This window comes from Mirounga leonina, unplaced genomic scaffold (genome assembly GCF_011800145.1).
Source record: "Mirounga leonina isolate KUSES-001 unplaced genomic scaffold, KU_Mleo_1.0 Mir_173, whole genome shotgun sequence".
In the NCBI taxonomy this organism is placed as follows: Eukaryota; Metazoa; Chordata; class Mammalia; order Carnivora; family Phocidae; genus Mirounga; species Mirounga leonina.
Window position 1 is genome coordinate 22,757,369 of NW_023270447.1, and position 19,874 is coordinate 22,777,242.

The 19,874-nt window shown below is 35.5% G+C and overlaps 3 protein-coding genes across 3 annotated transcripts in view; 1 reads left to right on the forward strand and 2 right to left on the reverse strand.

Annotated features, from left to right (window-relative positions):
* Positions 1–522, reverse strand: part of CLCA1 (chloride channel accessory 1) — a 30,497-nt gene extending 29,975 nt beyond the window's left edge. The window contains exon 1 of the mRNA XM_035018126.1: positions 361–522. Within this exon, the coding sequence (XP_034874017.1) occupies positions 361–522 (162 nt within the window). The remainder of the gene's footprint in view (positions 1–360) is intronic.
* The window catches only part of ODF2L (outer dense fiber of sperm tails 2 like), a 282,358-nt gene that overhangs the window by 172,261 nt on the left and 90,223 nt on the right, over positions 1–19,874 (forward strand). The gene's annotated exons all lie outside the window — the stretch shown is intronic.
* The window catches only part of CLCA2 (chloride channel accessory 2), a 39,204-nt gene continuing 33,927 nt past the window's right edge, over positions 14,598–19,874 (reverse strand). Inside the window, exon 14 of the mRNA XM_035018125.1 lies at positions 14,598–15,064. Within this exon, the coding sequence (XP_034874016.1) occupies positions 14,622–15,064 (443 nt within the window). The 3' untranslated portion in view covers positions 14,598–14,621. The remainder of the gene's footprint in view (positions 15,065–19,874) is intronic.

Consider the following 19,874-nt stretch of genomic DNA (forward strand, 5'->3'; position numbering starts at 1 on the left):
GCCAATGGTAAAATGAAGCAAAGGAATTATCCTCCCTGTATCTCACAATGTCTGTCAAATGATGCTGGCCCTTCCTTAGTGTGAAACTAAATAGTTTTCAATGAAATCGTCTGTAACCAGTCATTTATTAAGCATCAACAATGTATCAAACTCTGAGTTATGTGCACTGCATTTATTACAAGAATCCTAGTAGTTTAGTATTATTATTGCCATTTTACAGCTGAAGAAACAGGCTCAGATATGAAAATAATTTGCCTGTATCACACAGCTGGAGTTAGAGAACTCGCGTTTGCTCTATCACAACATTACACTTAATTTTTTTTTTTTTTAAAGCATGGATAATTACCATTTTGAACTTACCTTTATATGTTGAATGAGTGTTTCATCTTCTGGCACATTAGGGTCAATTGCAATGACAATGCCTTCATAGCCATTATTATTCAGCTGAATGAGTGAATTGCTCAGGGCCCTTTCCAGGAGATAAAGGACCAAGAAGAAAACAGAACTCTTAAATGGCCCCATTGTTGTACATCACACTTTGATTTCTCTCTTTGGAGAATGATGCTTTTAGAGGTCTTCTTTACCTCTCTCTCTCTCTCTCTCTCTCTCTCTCTATATATATATATATATATTTATACACATGAATATATAGACACACATTTTTCCCAAGCTATCAGAGATGGTTTATCAAAGTATTTAACCCTTTGACCCAAAATTCTTTCACTATTGCATTTGTCTCCTTTATAAGGAACTATAGCTTAGTCTCCAATTCTGTGTACTTTCAAATATTTCATTTTGAAAGGATTATTACCCTTGCCTTCACCTGTGCCAGATGCTGGGAATGAGGGTGGGGACCGCACATCCGGTTCCCTGGAGGGACTCACAGGTGACAAGCAGCTTGGTCATTGAAAGATGTTTACTTAGTACAAATGTTTGCCAACCAGGGATACTGACCCACCCAACACCACCCTCCAACCCTCACCTGCCCATGGAGGCCTGACTGTTCTGCCTATTCAGTCAACATTTGTTAAATATAAACCATATATCCAGTTATCCTTCCGTGGTGGCCATTTTTTTTTTTTTTTTGTAACCCTCGTTGATCTTGACATAGCCTCATCACCTCTTGGTACTCCCTTACAGAATCCACTTGCACCAAAAAACGTTAGAAAGCAACATAGAATATTATTGAATATTTTATAATAGAGAGAAAAGATAAAATTTACATATCACCATGCAAAGCAAACTCCCTCCAGTTTCCTCATCAGACTTCTATTTCTCTATTCCATAGCTCCCATTGGTCAATACATAACATTAACAACATTGAATTATTTTATTGAAACTACATATCTCTCAGAACATGAATTATGGATTGCCAGCTACTGCATAGACACTTTTAACTTTGCTGAACCTCAGATGGAAACTCAAATTGGCCCACCATTTTACTGTATTCAGATTACTTGAAATATCCCTTCATCCTGTGACTTCATTTGGCCTTCACATTGTAGTAATCAATTCACCTTGATCACCTCCTTTCTTTGACATTGGCTTATAAAAATTAGATTAGTATTTATAGCTAATAAATAGAACTTACTGCTTAAGTACATAATCTTTAATCCAAAGTGAAGCATTGAAGCAGAGTGGAAATACTCAATTATAAAGTGGTTGTCCAGATGATCTAAATATGCTTTTATACAAAAATGACTTACTCAATGTTTATTGAATAAACGTATGCATTTATTATACATAAAAATTTATGTCTAAAACATCTCACACCCCCAACTATATATGTCTTTACTGGGCTCCCTAAAAAACAGAGCCTAAGGCAAGCTTATGTGCAAATAATTGGAGAATTTAATCCCAGAGCAGTGAGAGTGAGGGAAAGGGGAAAATAGGGATGGCTGGGAAGCAATGAAAGAGTGAAATGTTATTAAAGTTGACCACTGTATTTGCCCTGACATTTGGGATGTCTACTAATGGGCTATGGAAAGAAACCATACCTTAGAACAGTCTGTGGGAGGGAGGAAGGGGAAGTGTTTGGCTTCTCATCTCCTATAGGTGATCAGCTCCCCTGAACTTCCTGGCTGTGTTGTCCAGCCCCTTTAGCAGCGGCTTGGGAAGAGAGGTCCCATGCCGTGTTGTGTTGAAGGAGATGCATTTCAAGTGGTGCATGGTTGGCCTCTGGCAGTGGAGCCACTTGGGCCCTCAAGGAGGAGGTAGGGACTGAGGGGGAGTGAGTAACTGAGGGTCCAGTGCATAGATGGGGCTGAGAAAATCTAAGGGGGTTCTGTAAGATTAATCCAACACAATTTACCCCTTCAACTGCTCAGATCCACTCTTGTCCTTCCATAATATTTAGCTCCAATATTATAAAGTTTACATTTTTTGTGTGTGAGCACAAGCTATTTTGCTTTTTCTTTCAAAGAAGGTGCAAGTTCAGTCATTCATAGAATCTCCTTCAAAGTGGTGGCCAATTGCAATCTCAAAATACCTAAAGCCGGAGACTCACTGAAATACATTCAAGTCTGCTGCTAGAGCTGGTCTCAAGACCATGTTAATCCTAAAATAAAAGTCAGTTCTTTTGCCAACAAAAATGGGTTTATTCAGGAGTAACAGAGAATTATAATTTGGGGCATGCAAGGTATGGCAACTCAAAAAAAAAAAAAAAAGGAAGGAAACATTATCTGAGGAAATTGGGAAAAGTTGTTTTGAAGGAAAGTCCATCTGTTGGGGAAATTGGCTGAGTTGTAGGGATAGTTGATTTCTCATACATACATGTATGCCATGTACATCTTTCCCAGTTGAGACCTGTAATGGATGATTCTTTCCTTTTGGTGATTCTCTGTTGGGGTGTCTAACTGACAATTCTTCCTGTAATTGATGTTGAATGGTATGGTTCCCCCTTCTAGCCTCCCCTCCTATCCTCCTGATTCCACTTTATTGATGTTGCCCTATATTAATTTTCACAGCCATTATAGATATTTATCTCCTTCCTTTATCACCAATTTCCCTCACTTTTAGCCAGCATTTTGGCTGATCTGTATTGTTTGTTTACCTATTGGTATAACCAGAGCCTTCATTCCTGAAGGATCTGAGCCCTTAGCTGCCCTGCCCTTTGGATTGTGGCTTCTGCAGTTGTCTATGACAAAACTGTGACCAACCCAATTTAGGGGCTTCCTCACATTTGCCTGGCCTTCCTTGCTGACTGGGCCTTGGCTGCTTGCTCAGTGGAGAGTCCAAGCTGCTGCCATGACTGCCTCATCTCCTCATCTTCGTCTTGTCTTCTCTGCCTCCCCAAAGAGAGGGCCTAGTTTAGCATGGCCTCTGCTGAGCTGGAGTGGCAGCTCCTCTCTCTCTGGTGTCCAAGTTCAGCCTAAACAAATTCACAGAGGCTTTGGCTCAGAGAAAGCATTGTACAATACCAGGTGGGATCTGGTTTTGTCAGAGGCAGCCCAGATGGGCCAGATGACACAAATCAGAGGTGCAGGGAGTTAACACCTGAGTGGCAAACTTTTGCCAAAGGTGTAAAGTATTTCCAGCATCACAAAAATCTCTTTGTGTTCCCTTCTAGTCAGAAACCCCCAAATGGTCATCACTATTTTGACCTCCATTGCCACATAGATCAATTGTACCTGTTTTTGAACTTCATATAAATAGAAATACGCAGTACATCCTCTTGTACCTGGCTACTTTCACATAACATTTGCTGAGTGAAATTCAGCCATGTTGCATGTAGCAGCAATATGTTCTTTATCCATTGTATTCCATTTTAAGAATATAGCACAATTTGCTCAACAGCTGCTGTTGATGAACATTTGGATTATTTCCTGTTTGGGACTATTGTAAATAAAACTATAAGCATTGATTTCAGTTGGGTGTATACCAAGAGTGGAATTGCTGAGTACTGGGTATACATATGTCTAGCTTTATTTAGTTGATCTGCCAAACACTTTTCGAAGTGGTTTCACTGGTTGTTGCACATTTCTACCAGTATGCGGTACTGTCAGTCCTTACGATTTTAGCTACTCTAGTGGGAATGTAATCATATTGTACTGTGGTTTTAATTTGCATGTTCCCCGAGACTAATGTTGTTAAGCACCTTTTCATATATTTTTGGTCATTTGGATGTCCTCTGTTGTAAAGTGCCTGTTCAAATCTTTTTGCCCAATTTTTATTTTTTTTAAAGATTATTTATTTATTTATTTATTTATTTATTTATTTGTCAGAGAGAGAGAGAGAGAGCACATAGCAGGGGGAGCTGCAGGTAGAGGGAGTCTAATCTTTTTTTTTTACTGGTAGTGTTTTTTGCATCATATTTAGGACAGCTTTTTCAAGTTCATGAAAATAAACAGTATTCTGTTCTGCTGTATTGTTCTGCCTTTCATATTTAGGTCTGTGATCTATCTCAAGTTGTTTTTGTACATAGTATAAAGTAAGATTCAAGATTTTTGTCGGCTTGTTTTGTTTTCCTTTAGGGATGGCCAATAGGCCCAGACCATTTATTGGAAAGACCATACTTTCTCCCACTGAATTGCAGTTGTGCTTTTTTGTGAATGAGGTGGCCGCAAATGTGCGGGTCTGTTTCTAGACTCTTTTCTGTTGCATTAGTCTGTGTGACTCTCCTTACCTCAGTGGCCTGGAGTCTTAATTATTGCTGGTTTGTATGTCTTGACATCTGGTATCACTCCAGATTTGTTTTTCTTCAAGATTATTTGGGGATATTTTAAGTCCTTTGCATTTCAATATAATATTTAGGATCAGCTTTTCAATTCTACCAAAAAAAAAAAAAAATCTGCTGGGTTTGATAGGATTGCATTGAATTTATGTATCAGTTTGAGGAGAGTTGACACTTTTATAATACTGAGTCTTTCAATCCATGGACATGATATATCTCATTTTAGGTTTTATTTAATTGATCTCAACTATGTCTTACCATATTCAGGGTAGAGATCTTTCATTAGATTTACTTCTAGTTTTTTGGGGGAGGGGTGCTATTATAAATGATATTTTTATAAATTTTTATTTCCTAATTGTTTATTGCTGGTATATAGAAATGTAATAGGTTTTTATGTATTGACCTTATATTCAGTGAGTTTGCTAAATTCCTATTATTTTTAGTAGTTTCTAGATTCTTTTGGATTTTGTATGGATATAATTATGCCATCTGTGAATAATAACCTGTTTACTTCTTCCTTTCCAATCTTACGTCTTTTGTTTCTTTCACTTATTATACTTGCTAGAATTTCCAGTATAATGTTGAATACAGGTGGAGAGAATGGATATCTTTTTTCTTGTTCCCAATCCTGAGTGGAAAAGCATTCTATATTTCACCATTAAGTATACTATTATCTAGAGATACTTTGTCGATACTTTTATCAGATTAAGAAAGTCTCCTTCTAGTCCTAGTTTGCTCTGAGTTTTCTTTTTTTAAGTTATGAATAAGTGTTGAATTTTATCAAATGCTTTTTAAAATTTTTTTTGTTTTTAAAGATTTTATTTATTTATTTGTCAGAGGGAGAGAGAGCACAAGCAGGGAGAGTGGAAGGCAGAGCAGGCAGAAGGAGAAGCAGGCTCCCCACTGAGCAAGGAGCCCGATGGGGGACACAATCCCCTGGGATCATGACGTGAGCCAAAGGCAGATGCTTAACCAACTAAGACACCCAGGTGTCCCAGAATTTTATCAAATGCTTTTTTTTGAGATGATTGTGTAATTTTTCTTCTTTGTTCTGGTAATGTGGTGACTTACACTGATTTTTCAATGTTAAATCAATATTACATTTCTAACATAAATTCTATTTGATCATGATATAGTATCCTTTTCAATTTGCTAATACTTTGTTTAGGATTTTTGCATCTACGTTCATGAGAAAGATTGGTCTGTACTCTTCCTTTCATGTAATATCCTTAGTATCAAAAAATGAGTTGGAAGAATTTCCTCTTTTTTCTATTCTCTGGAACAGTGTGCCTGAAACAGATATTACTTCTTTCTTAAAATTCCTTTTGACTATTGCTTTAGTTTCATCATGTAAGAAATTTTGATATGTCACATTTTAATTATCATTGAGTTCCAAGTATTTTCTAACTTTCAAGTTCTTTTTTTAACATATGAGCCATATAGAAGTATGTTGCTTAATTTCCCAGACATTTGGGGGTACTTTAAGTTATTATAGATTTCTAGTTTAATTTCACTATAATCAGAAAACATACTCTGAAATATAAATACTTTGAAATTTGTTGAGACTTGCTTTTTGAATCTATTTTGATAGACCATGTGCTTTTGAGAAAAATGGGCATGCTATAGTTGTTAAGAACAGTGTTCTATATATATATTAGGCCAAGTTGGTTAATCACATTATTCAGATTTTCTTTATTCTTATCAATTTCTTGTCTGTTTGTTCTTTCAGTTACTGGTAGAGTTGTGCTAAGATCTCCAACTATGATTGTGAATTTGTTTATTTCTTTTTTTTCTTCTTTCTATTTTTTTAGTTCTGTCAACTTTTGCTTCATGTATTTTAAAGCTATGTTATTTGCTGAATACAAATTTAGGATTGTTATATCATTGTCATTATAAAATGTCTTTTCTAAAGTACCTATATTTTCTCTAATATTATTTCTTGCATCAAATCTACTTTTTGTATGACATTAGCTGTGGTATACTGGCATTTAAATATTGAAAAAATAAAGCAAAATAAACACAACACAGCCAGCACAATGCCTGGCACATAGAATTTATTTAATAAACAAAAAAATAAAATAAAAACAAAAACAAACATTTAATAAATTTAAAAAAACCCTATTTAACAAACAAATAATATACTTCCCCTTCTCTTCCACTTACCCAAACCTTAGCTTTATGGGGAGAGATAGGAGAGAAACCAAAAAGTTGGAGAAAGCTGGGGCTTTATATTAGATTGTATGAAGACTGACTAGGATATGTTTTAAAGACATGGATACCTCAGAGTCAATTTTAAGCTGTTGCCATGTAGTACCCCAATATGACTCCTGCTTCCACCTCCCAGTTCATTACCTCTTTTAGTAATGGCCATTAAGAAACAGGCATTCATACACTATTGATGGTAGAAAAATTGGTACAAATGCTTTGAAGGGAAATGTTCACCAAAATTTATGTGTGTATGTCTTTTAACATAGCAATTCCACTCCTAGGAATTTACCCTACAGATATACTCACACAGGTGCATAAGATTATATGTACAAGGGTAATATAATTTGTCCCTTAGAGCCTACTTTATAATAGCAAGAAACTGAATTACTCAAATGTCCTTTAATAAAGGAATAAATAAGCTTATTTATTTCACATCTATTTTATTTATCACATCCTACTTAACCATCTGTATTTTTATAATAGCATGTATTACTTTTTTAATTGGAACAAATTTATACATAAAAATAAAAATTTTGCATTAAAGACTATTATTTTAAAATCCTAACATGTTGACACAAGAGTCCTGTCTTCTCTACCCTAAATTTCTCATTTTTTTCTTTATTTTTCTATTCCACTCTCTTTTTTTCCTTTTATCTTCTCCATGTTCTTGCTTCTTTCCTGTATTGGTGTGAAGTGAGATCATGTCAATTTTAAAAAAGTTCCTTTTGGACGCTTCTTAATTTATATTGCTTCTGCAGCTCGAGCCAGGGAGGTAGAAAGCAATTGCCCACTGCCCTGGATAGCTTCCTCTTTTTTGTGCCCTTGAGGCAGTTGTTCTCAGAAAGCGGCATTTTTTTTTTAAAGATTTTATTTATTTATTTGACAGAGAGAGACACAGCGCGAGAGGGAACACAAGCAGGGGGAGTGGGAGAGGGAGAAGCAGGCTCCCCGCAGAGCAGGGAGCCCGATGTGGGGCTCGATCCCAGGACCCTGGGATCATGACCTGAGCTGAAGGCAGATGCTTAACGACTGAGCCACCCAGGCGCCCCAGAAAGCAGCATTTTTGATAAGACTCTTAGCCTGTAGATATGAGAGAGTTGGGAATAAAATTGGCCACCATCTAGGTCACTCTCCACCCAACCCAGGAACCATCTTGCTGATAAGAGTTAGATTTTCTAAGTGCAAGAGGGATTTATGGAGGGAGGCATTCCTTTTGAGCTTTGGAGTCAGTCTCTAATTACCTCCATGGATATGAGCACGTGTTTCTGTATCCTTGAGTGCTTCTCTATCATCATGTACTCTATAATCAGTACCCTTAACTTTCATGTTATTTTGTCTCTCTCTTTGTGCCTGATCTGTGCTTTTTCTACATCCTAAGATACACAGATCAGATTCTCATTTCGTCAGAGCCCACTTCTCATCTGACTTTCCCTCTGCTTCTATTCCTCATTTCCCTATATTTTAAATTCATAAATCATCACACAGATCTTAATATGTAATGCACCATCCCCCAACTTTATATTCATTCCCCCTTTTTAATTTTTTCATCAGTTAGATTTTCTATCAGCATTTTGAATCTGGATCCTCTAACATGGACCCTCTTTATTTTAAAGTGTTTTTTCTCTTCATTCTTGTCTTCTCAACCTCACTTAAATCTGCCTCACAGTTTTGTGTCCCCTTTGTGTATCCTTACAAATGACCCCTTTCACTTCCCCTCTATAAAGCAAGGTTTCTCAATCTTGGAACTATTGACATTTTTGGCTGAGTAATTCTTTGTTGTGGGGGCTGTCCTATGCATTGTAGGATATTTAGCCACATCCCTGGCCTCTACTCACTAGAGAAGTCCCTTGCCTGTGAAATAAAAAATGTTGACAGATATTGCCAAATGTCCCCTGAAAGGGTAAAATCACCTCTGGTTGAGAACCATTGCTATAAAGGTAAGGATATAATAAGTTCATTCATGTTGTTTCTTTTGAGGTAAAATTTGTATACAATAAAATGCAGAAATCAAATGTGCACAGATAAATGAATGCTGACAAATGTATACACCCATGTAAACCACCATCCCAATCCAATGTATATAAAATTTCATTGCTTCAGAAAGCCTCCTTGTGCCCCTTCCAGTCAACTCCAACACTTCTACTCTGAGACAACCAACCGCTATTAGATTTCTGTGTACAGAGAATATTATTGTTCTTGAACTTTTTTAAGTGGAATCATACAGTGTGTGTTCCTTTGAGTCTGACTTCTTTAGCTCAAGATAATGCTTTTGAGATTCATGTACACTGTTGCATGTATCAGTTGTTTGTTTCTTTTTGTTGCTGAATGGTATTCCCTTGTGAAGTCAGGCATATAGCAACATTTGTTTTATCCATTCTATTAATAGAAACTTGATTGTTTCCTGTTTGGGGTTATTATGAATAAAGTGGCTATAAAAATTCTTTTTTTTTTTTTTTAAAGACTTTATCTATTTGACAGAGAGAGAGCACAAGTAGGGGGAGCAGCAGAGGGAGGAAGAGAAGCAGACTCCCTGATGAGCAGTGAGCCTGACGTGGGGCTCCATCCCAGGACCCTGGGATCACGACCTGAGCCGAAGGCAAATGCCTAACTGACTGAGTCACCCAGGCGCCCCTAAAGTGGCTATAAAAATTCTTGAGGAAGTCTTTTGGTGGACATCTTTTCATCTCTTTGGAAGTGGAATTGCTGGGTCAAAGGTTAGATATATGCATAACTTTTAAGAAACTGCTAAGCAGTATTCCAAAGTGGTTGCATACTCACCAGTGTAGGAAACTTCCAATTGCTCCATATCTTTGTTGACATTTTTTATTGTCAATCTTTATTCTTTAGTTGTTCTGGTGTGAATGAAGAGGTATTTCATATTTATTATTTTCATTTGTTGATAACTGATGGTGTTGATAGCCTTTCTATGTATGTGCTTATTGGCCATTTATATATCCTTTTTGTCAAGTGTCTGTTTAAATCTTTTGCCCATTTAATTAGGTTCTTTACCTTTTTATTACTGATTTATAACAGTATTTTTAATATATTATTTATAATTTATAAAATATGTATTTTATTTATAACAATTCTTACATATTCTAGATAAGACTTCTTTGTCAGATATATGTGTTGTGAATATTTCTTCCACTCTAGCTTGCCTTTTCATTATTAACCGTGTCCTTTCATGAGCACAAATATTTAGTTTTGATGCAGTCCAACTTATTTTTTTCTTTTATGCTTAGTGTTTTCTCTGTTCTAAGAAATCTTTCTACATTATAGTTGTGAAGACATTATATTTTTTCTAGAAGTTTATATCTTAGTTCATTTTTATATCTATGATTCATCATGAATTCATATTTTTATAAAAGATAGGAGTAAAATTATTTCCCCAAACATATGTTTAGTTATTCCAACATCATTTATTGAAAAGAACTCTCCTTTATCCATTGAATTGCCTTCCCCCATTTGCCTTCCCCACATACCTTTGTAGAAAATCTATTGACCATATGTGTGTAGGTCTGTTTCTGGACTCTATATTCTGGGATATGTTTTATGGCCTAGCTCATGATCTCATTTGGTGACTGTTACATGAGCACTTAAAAAGAATGTGTACTGTGCACTAGTTGGTTGCAGTGTTTTATAAATGTCAAGGTTAAATTAGTTTATAATGTTGTTCAAATTCTTATTCCATTGTTGAATAATGTTCCATTCGTATTGAGTTTTTCAATCTAGTTGCCACAATTTTTGACAATGAGAGATTTATATCTCCAAGGTTGATTGTTGGTTTGTCTATTTCTCCTTTAGTTTTGCCAATTTTTGTTTCTGGTATTTTGAAGCTCTGTTAATAGGTACATGCACATGTAGGATTGCTATATCTTCTTAGTGAATTTATTTTTTATCATTATAAAACAATACTCTTTCCTTTCTCAAGGCCTGTTTTATCTTATAGTAATATATTAACACCAGCTATCTTATACTTAGCATTTGCATAATATACCATTTCCTTGTGTCATTTTTGACTTCGATGTCTTTATATTTAAAATGCACCTGTTGGGCGCCTGGGTGGCTCAGTTGGTTAAGCGACTGCCTTCGGCTCAGGTCATGATCCCGGAGTCCCGGGATCGAGTCCCACATTGGGCTCCCTGCTCAGCGGGGAGTCTGCTTCTCCCTCTGACCCTCCTCCCTCTCGTGCTCTCTGTCTCTCATTCTCTCTCTCAGATAAATAAATAAAATCTTTAAAAAAAATAAATAAATAAAATGCACCTGTTGTAAATTCCATATAGTTGAGTCTGCTTTTTTTAATCAAGTCTGAAAATCTCTGCTTTTTAGTTGAAGTGTTTAGTCCACTTATATTTAATATAATTATTAATTTAGTTGGCTTTAAGTCTACCATCTTCCTATTTGCTTTCTCTTATTTCCCTCTGTTCTGTGTTCCTTTATTCTACTTTACCTGTTTTGTGTTAACTGGTTAGTTTTAGTGCTCCATTTTATCCCATTTATTAGCTTTTTAGATATATAGTTCTCTATTATTAATGGGTGGCAAGGGGTTTATAAATGCATCCTTAATTTATCCCAGTCTACTTGAATATACAACTTCAAGTGTAATGTAAGTACCTTTTAACAGTATAAGTCCATCTGTCACCTGTCTGTTCTGCTCTTGCTGTCATATATCTTACTGAATTATGTTATTAATAAAATAATACCTTGTTTTTATTTTTACTTTAAACAATTAATTGGCTTTTAAAGGAATTGAAAGTAAAGAAAACCAACAATATATTACATTTACCATTTTATAATTTCCAGTGATCTTCATTCCATACTGTAGCTCTGTATTTTCACCAGATATCATTTTCCTTTAGATTAAAGAAATTACTTTGGTATTTCTTGCTGATGAACATGATTTCAGCTTTTATTTCTCTGCCTTCATTTTGAAAGGTATTTTTGCTCATTATAGAGTTACGCATTGACAGATTTTTTCTTTTGGCACTCAAAGATGTCATTTTGTTGTCTTCAGGCCTCAGTTGTTTCTGATGAGTAATCAGTCATTATTCCTATGATATACTGAGGTGTTATTTTCTTTGCACAGATCCTATGTTAGGTTTACTGAGCATCTTAGACCCATGGGTTGATAGTTTAAGTTAAATTAGGAAAACTTCAACTAGTATTTCTTTGAATATTTTTGTGCTTCGTTTTTCCTCCTTCTACTTCTGGGACTCATTTATATGTATGTTAAACTACTTGATAATGTTTCACAGGTCATTTTGACTTCTTCATTTTTAAAAAATGAAATGCTTCAGTCTGCATGATTTGTTTCCCTGTCTTCAAGTCATCCGATCCTTTCTTCTGTAGTACCAGTCTATTGTTAATCCATTACAAAAATCTTCTTTTATACATTGTATTTTTCTGTTTTAGTAATTTCATTTGCTTCTTTTTAAAAATTTTGGCATCTTTCTTGAAATTTCTTCTCTATTCGTTACTTATACCTACCATTTCCTATAATTTCTTTACCATATTTATAATAGTATTGCCAGCTTATTGTTTGCTAATTCCAAATCTGGATCAATTTTTCATCTTCTGTTGACAGATTTTTATTCTTATTAATTATGGGACACATTTCCTGCTTGTTGGCATGTCTTTTGATTTTTTATTAGATACTTCATGATGTTTTGTAGAGACTCTGTATATGTTTTCTTTTTCTGAGTTATGTTCTAGCAGTAGTTTAATTATTGGTGAATCATCTTGATTTTGTGGAGACTTGGTTTTAGGCTTTGTCAGAGCAGATCTATTTCAGTTTTGTTCTTGTTCTAGGGCATAACTTCAGTCTGGGGACGTGAGCCTTGAAAGAGTTAAATATTTCTAGGCATAATCCCCACTATCTTCCCACACCTTCTTAAATAAACAGGAGTGAAGGAGTAGTATGAGAACCTGGCTCTACTCCTATATACCTCTGCTGTTAACCAGCATAGTGCTTTGCATTGCTCCCTTAACCATTTAATTTTCCTATCTATAAAATTAGGAAAACATTCAAAGGCTTAAAACCCACCACACCCCATCTCAGTACTATATAGTATCAGCTCACTGAAGCTACAGAGAAGCAAATCCCAGGCTAGCAGGCATAATGGCAATAGAGGGAGGAGGGACTGACTGCCTAGGGGCTTCAAGTGTGCATCAGCAAAAATTTAGGCACTGTGAGACTTAGAATATAACAGGTCAGACCTGGGATGTAGTCTAAGCTGCAAGGAGGCACCCTGGGTACAGAGATTTGCTGGTAATTTTACTCCTCAGCACTGCACTGAGTCTCTGACTCAAGCTCTATGCTTCTTTCTCTTTCCTCTTGTCCCAATTTCCTACAATTCCCTCCCTGCATCTCCAGAATTTAATCAAATTTTCATTCTTAATTGGTCCTGGTTTTAAAATTCTATTCCACATTATTATTTATATTTATCCAATAAAGTTTAAAGTTCTCTAATATACAAGACAAATTATTCTATTGCTGAATAATCTTTAAAAAATAAGGATAGTAAAATTAGATGAAAGATGGTTTTTATTTCCTTGTGAACTGTGCTTCACTCTAGTCACCCCCCACCCCCATAGGTAAATAAACTTTGATGGAGAAAGGATTCCCAGAATCTTCTTTAAACAAAAGATAGTATCAGTTAATCATTTCCAAAGGTCAGTTTCTCCCTCTCCCTTGGGTCCCCCATGGCCTCTTCTTTGGTTGAAATCAAATAAAACTATATAGCCTGTGTATATATTAAAATAAGCTCAGTGGGCACCTGGGTGGCTCAGTTGGTTAAGCGACTGCCTTCGGCTCAGGTCATGATCCCAGAGTCCCGGGATCGAGTCCCACATGGGGCTCCCTGCTCGGCAGGGAGTCTGCTTCTCCCTCTAACCCTTCCTCCTCTTGCGCTCTCTCTCTCACTCTCTCTCTCTCTAATAAATAAATTAAAAAAAAATCTTTAAAAAAAAATAAAATAAGCTCAGAACTATGTCTTTCGTTCTTTACTTAAAGCCTTATGAGAGTTGTAACCATTTTTATTGAATAACACCCAAGGCAATAACTTGGAAAGCTGCTTTGATGAGAATACAATCGCATATGCAATAAATTCAATAGACCTCTGTTACAAAACTAATGTCAGGGGACAAGGATAATACCCACATTTTAATGCTAACTCTTACAGTGAACAAAGATCTCTTTGAGCACTAGCAGTGGGATTTGATCTGTAGTATAGTTAACCAAATGGCAAGAGGTGAAGAACTTTACAATAGGGGCTTCATATATAAAATGCAGCTTGATCTTTAGTCATAAGAAAGCAACCTATTCTGAAAAGATAAGGGGAAATAAAAATTAATCAAAGTAACTAAGCAGTTGCTTCATATAGACAGTTATACCAATCTCCTTTCCTCTACCTGGGGCTATTTTTCCTCTACAGTAAAACAAGCTTTTCTTGACTCTGGTTCACCCTTGCCCTTGCTTTGCTTTTAAAGAAATTATCTTGGAGAATAATTTTTATTATTTTGTCCATAACCAAAGCTTAAGGGTTTCCTAACTTCCTTCCAAAAATGAGTATTATAAAAGATTTTTTTGTCTGTTTACCATGTAAAAATCTGATCTGTATTATACAAAAACTCAAAGCATTTTTAATAGTTCTGATGTTAATTTGACTTTATTGGTATGTTTTTGTAAAGTGTAAAGGCCATGGATCTTATATCTAAGTAGGAAGGTACCCTGTACATTTGTTCATATTAATTTTGTCCCATTCTTTTTCTTGTCTGCTCTCTTTTTTCTGTTTAAAATACAGTGTGTTACAACTATAGTGAGGCAAATGATTCCTATCAAACCCACTGCTGTCAAAACTCCTTTCAATATAAGATTGTCTCTGTCAAGTATAAGAGCAGAATTTGGGGGAATAAACAGAGATGCTTGGGCAATGTTAGATACAGCAGACTTTAAGGAGTTCCTATCTATTGCTCGTATTGCCACATAAATTCTGTGGCTTTCTTGTGTCTCTCCATCAGGTTGGTGGTCAGGTCCATTTGTGAAAAGCCTTGGTGAGAATGTAAATACCTCCTTGGTGCCAGCTTGCTGAGGATTTAGCTTTGATGCATTCACTAAAATGGCATTGTTAAAGTCATCTTGAATATTCTGTAAACTTTTACTGATTCTTATTTCATAGCTGTTAGCTGAAATTAAAAAATATAAATGGAAAGGTTAAGTCCCTTGGGGAGGTTTTCTGGTTTATTAGAAATGACTAATGAGAATAGCAACAAAAAGTCAAAATACCTAGAAATAAACATAACCAAAAATTGCATATGAACAAAACTTTAAAACACTATATAAGAACTCATATTGAAACCTGGACAAGAGGAAAAACTTATTATGTTTTTTGAATAGGAAGATTCAGCATAATAAAGATGTTATTTTTCCCTAAGTTATTTTATAAATTTTACATAATTCTATTAAAAGTGCCTCTAGTTTCTATTTTAACAAGCTTATTGTAAAGCTAAATGGAAAATAAATAGTCAAGCTTGGCCATATAAAGACTAAAAAATAGCAATGTGGAAGGACTAAACCTATCAGATATAAAAACACTGTAATGCTTCTGTAACTAAAAATTGCAGTACTGGTGCATGAATAAACTAATACCTAAAAATAGGCCACAATACATCCAGGAATTTGGTATATGATAGAAGTAGAATTAAAATTAATGGGAGAAAATACAAATTTCTTGATAAATGATGTTGTGACAATTGGATAAAATGATGTAAAAAAATAAAACTGGATCCATATCACAAACATTTTTTTCAAGATAAACGCCACAATGATCAAAAAATTTGATGTAAAAAATTAAAATATTAAGTATTTAGTAGGAAACAATAGATAAATTCCAGTATAGCCTTGAAGTAGGAAGGGCCCTTCTAATTAAGACTCAAAATTCAGAAGCCATAAACAAAAAATTTAAGTACATAAAATGAAAAACTTCTACATGGAAAATAGCTTCTTAAGTAAGACATAAGCATAAATGTTAAGTGACAAAAATATGCATTACTTAAGTCAAAGGTAAAAGTTTAGTTCTGAGTTCTGGTAATGGCTACATGGCTTAGACTAACTCTCTAGAAGATAACATGTATGAACTCGGAAGAAAGCAAAAAACAAAACAACAAAAAACCCACAAAGCTATTGAAGCACTGGATTCAGATAAAAATAGGGAGAAACCAGAGGCATTACAATCCTTAAAAGAAGGAAATCAGAGTAGGAATGATTCATGTTTGTACAGCTTTTCCTCTTACTTTTTTTAAAAGATTTTATTTATGTATTTGACAGAGAGAGACACAGTGAGAGAGGGAACACAAGCAAGGGGAGTGGGAGAGGGAGAAGCAGGCTTTCCACTGAGCAGGGAACCCGATGTGGGGCTCGATCCCAGGACCCTGGGATCATGACCTGAGCTGAAGGCAGACCCTTAATGACTGAGCCACGCAAGTACCCCTAGCTTTTCCTCTTAAAGCATTTCCCTCTCCTGTACAGATATGATAGCTGGAATGGAAAGCCAACTACCTTCTGGATCTGAAAAATCAGAAGACAGTATGGGATTGCCCGAGTAGCTAAAAGTTGAGGGAGCCAAAGAGGGACCAACCCCAAATCTATGCATTAACTTTTTTCAAACCATTGGAAGACTTCTAATTATTCATGTATGGGTGAAACATTAAGAGCTTAAGGGACAAACAGCAACTAGAAGGCTGAAAAACTGAGCAGAGTTTTATGCTAATGCTCACCAAGGGTATAGAGTTTGGAGTGTGAGTCTTGTCAAGTTAGAGGATCATGGTAAATATCTGAAGATAGCCACTAAAACACTGAAAGAGCCATGCTTTAAGAATAAAGATTGGGTTTCAGAATTAAGGGATATGCCCTGGATTAAGAGCAAAACTGAAATAGACGAACCCTAGGCAAAAGTAAAACCAAGCCTCCTCAAATTCAAGGTGAACCAAACTATGTATTAAAAAAATTTCAAAACTCTTGGGGTGCCTGGCTACCTCAGTCAGTTGAGCGTCTGCCTTTGGCCCAGGTCATGATCTCAGGGTCCTGGGATCAAGTCCCTCATAGGGCTATCTTCTCCCTCTGCCCCTTCCTCCACTCTTATGTGCTCTCTCTCTCTCTTTCTCTCTGAAGGGAAAAGAAAGAGGAAAGGAAAGGAAAGGAAAGGAAGAAGGAAGGAAGGAAGGAAGGAAGGAAGGAAGGAAGGAAGGAAGGAAAGAAGAAAGAAAGAAAGAAAGAAAGAAAGAAAAGAAAAAGAAAAAGAAAGAAAAAAAGAAAGAAAAGGTTTCAAAACTCTTCAGAAGAATATAACAGATTCCAGAGTCTATAATTTACTACCACATGCCCAATATACAATAAAAAAATATCCCCAGACATGCAAAGAAGTAGAAAATGTAATATATAGTCAAGAAAAATATCAGGAAATAAAATGAGTCACAAAAGACTGAGATTTGAAATTAATAGCCAAGGACTTTAAAATAACCATGATGAGGAGTGCCTGAGTGGCACAGTTGATTAAGTGTCTGCCTTCAGCTCAGGTCATGATCCCAGGGTCCTGGGATTAAGCCCCACATCAGGCAGGGAGCCTGCTTCTCCCTTTCCCTCTGCCTATCGCTTCACCTGCTTGTGCTCTCTCTCTGTCTTTCTCTGTCAAATAAGTAAATAAAATCTTTAAAAAATAAAATAAAATAACCATGATGCAGATGTTAAAAGTCAACAGGACAAGTTGTATATAGTGAATGAAGAGATGGAAAATTTGAGGAGAGACATGGAAACTTAAAAAAAGAAGAAAATGAAAATTCTAGAATTGGAAAAAGAACAGAATGACAAAATTCACTTGAGAAGATTAATAGCAGATTGGACACAACAGAAGAAAAAAATCAATAAGCTTGAAGACAAGTCCATAAAAATCAAACTGTAGCACTCAGGACAAAAGAGAAAAATTGAACAGAATTTCAGTGATCTTTGTGATATACTGACATATCCATTTAGTGTATGCAGGTATAATATAATATATAATGTAATATGTAATATAATCATATCATATCATATCATATCATATCATATCATATCATATCATATCAATATTAGCCAGGAAGAAAAGAAGAAAAAGAATAGAATAGAAATTTTTGGAAGACATATTAGCTGGAAATATTCCAAATCTGGTCAAAAAGAATACAGATCCAGGAAACTCAGCAATCCCCAAACAGAATATGTATCAGGAAAACCACACTTAGGCACATCACATTTAATTTGTTGAACACCAAAGATAAAAACTATTTAAATCAGCCAAAGGGAAAGAAAGACACTTTATACTTAGGAGAATAATAGTAAGAATGATAGCGGACTTCTCATCAGAAAAAAAATTGGGGCCATAAGATAATGAAATAACGTATTTAAAGTACTGAAAGAAAAATCTATTGCCCTGGAATTTTATATCTAGTGAAAATGTACTTTAAAACTTAAGGCGAAATGAACGCATCTTCACATAATTGAATCCTGAGAGAATTTCACCTGAAGACCTGAGCTACAAGGTAAATGATGATAGATAAAAATTCAGACCTACAGGAAGGAAGAAGACTAGAAATGGTGACTATATGGGTTACAAAAAAGGGTTATTTTTTTCTCTTTAAAATTTATCAAAAAGACAACTGATTGTTTAAAACAGAAGCCATAACAATGCATTGTGGGCTTTATAAAAATGTAGCAGTACAATATATGACAGCAGGGCGCCTGGGTGGCTCAGTTGGTTAAAGCAACTGCCTTCAGCTCAGGTCATGATCCTGGAGTCCCAGGATCAAGTCCTGCATCGGGCTCCCTGCTCAGCAGGGAGTCTGCTTCTCCCTCTGACCCTCCCCCTGCTTTTATGCTCTCTCTTGCAAATAAATAAAATCTTAAAAATATATATATATGATAGCAGGACCACAAAAGATGGCAGAGGGTACAAGGAATTATACTTTTGAAAGAGTCTCACATTATATGTGAAGTGGTATGACATTAATTCAAGGCAGACTATGATAATTTAAAAAACAACTGCATGTTATAGAACAGCTAAATTTGGAGAAGCTGAGGGCAGGAAGTTTATTATTTTGATTTTCCTTATATTGTTTTGATTTTTCAAAATTGGAGTAAGATACACATAACAAAATTTATCATCTTAACCATTTTTAATGTGTACAGTTCAGGGTATAGTTCAGTACTTTTTAAGTGTTACATTCACATTGCTGTACTGTTTTGATTTTCAATCATGTGAATGTATTACCAACTCAAAAATAAAATTATGAATAACAAATAATTATGCAAAAAATGGAAGCCACCTGTAGTACTAACCCACTCTAATAATATCATAATTCTTATCTAAAATGGCCAAAATTAGATTTAACAATGAATAGAGCAGCTTCAAAGGAGGATTTTATTCTGAGGAATGAAAACCATAGGGCATTCCAAGTTTTAATTAAAAAATGAAAATATTTTGATAACTATGTTTTTGAACAGTTTCCAAATCTATAATAATTTTTGATAGTGAGACTATTTCTATTCCTGAGTAGTAATTAGAATAAAGCACCCTTAGAGAAGGTTGTCAAAACAAAATAGGCTGTATATTCAAGTTTATCAATCAGCCAATTCCCCCTGAGTGAACCCACTTGGAGCTGAGTTGCTTCCTGCTGTGGTTCAAATATAGGAGGACAGATATGGGTGAGAAGCTAGGCTGACCATCCACTCTATACTCACAGTGGAACATATCCTCTGTCTCCCATTCTCTCTCTCAGATAAATAAATAAAATCTTTAAAAAAGAAAAAAAAAAAAAAGGAACATATCCATTGTTCCTATGTCCGTTGTTCTCTCTGGAGAAAGCCCTCTCCATAGTGCTTTCCCAGAGTCTTCTAGATAATGAAACAAGTAATATTTCATAAGCCTCAGCATTGACAAAGATTTTCCACATCCACAGCTCTCTCTGG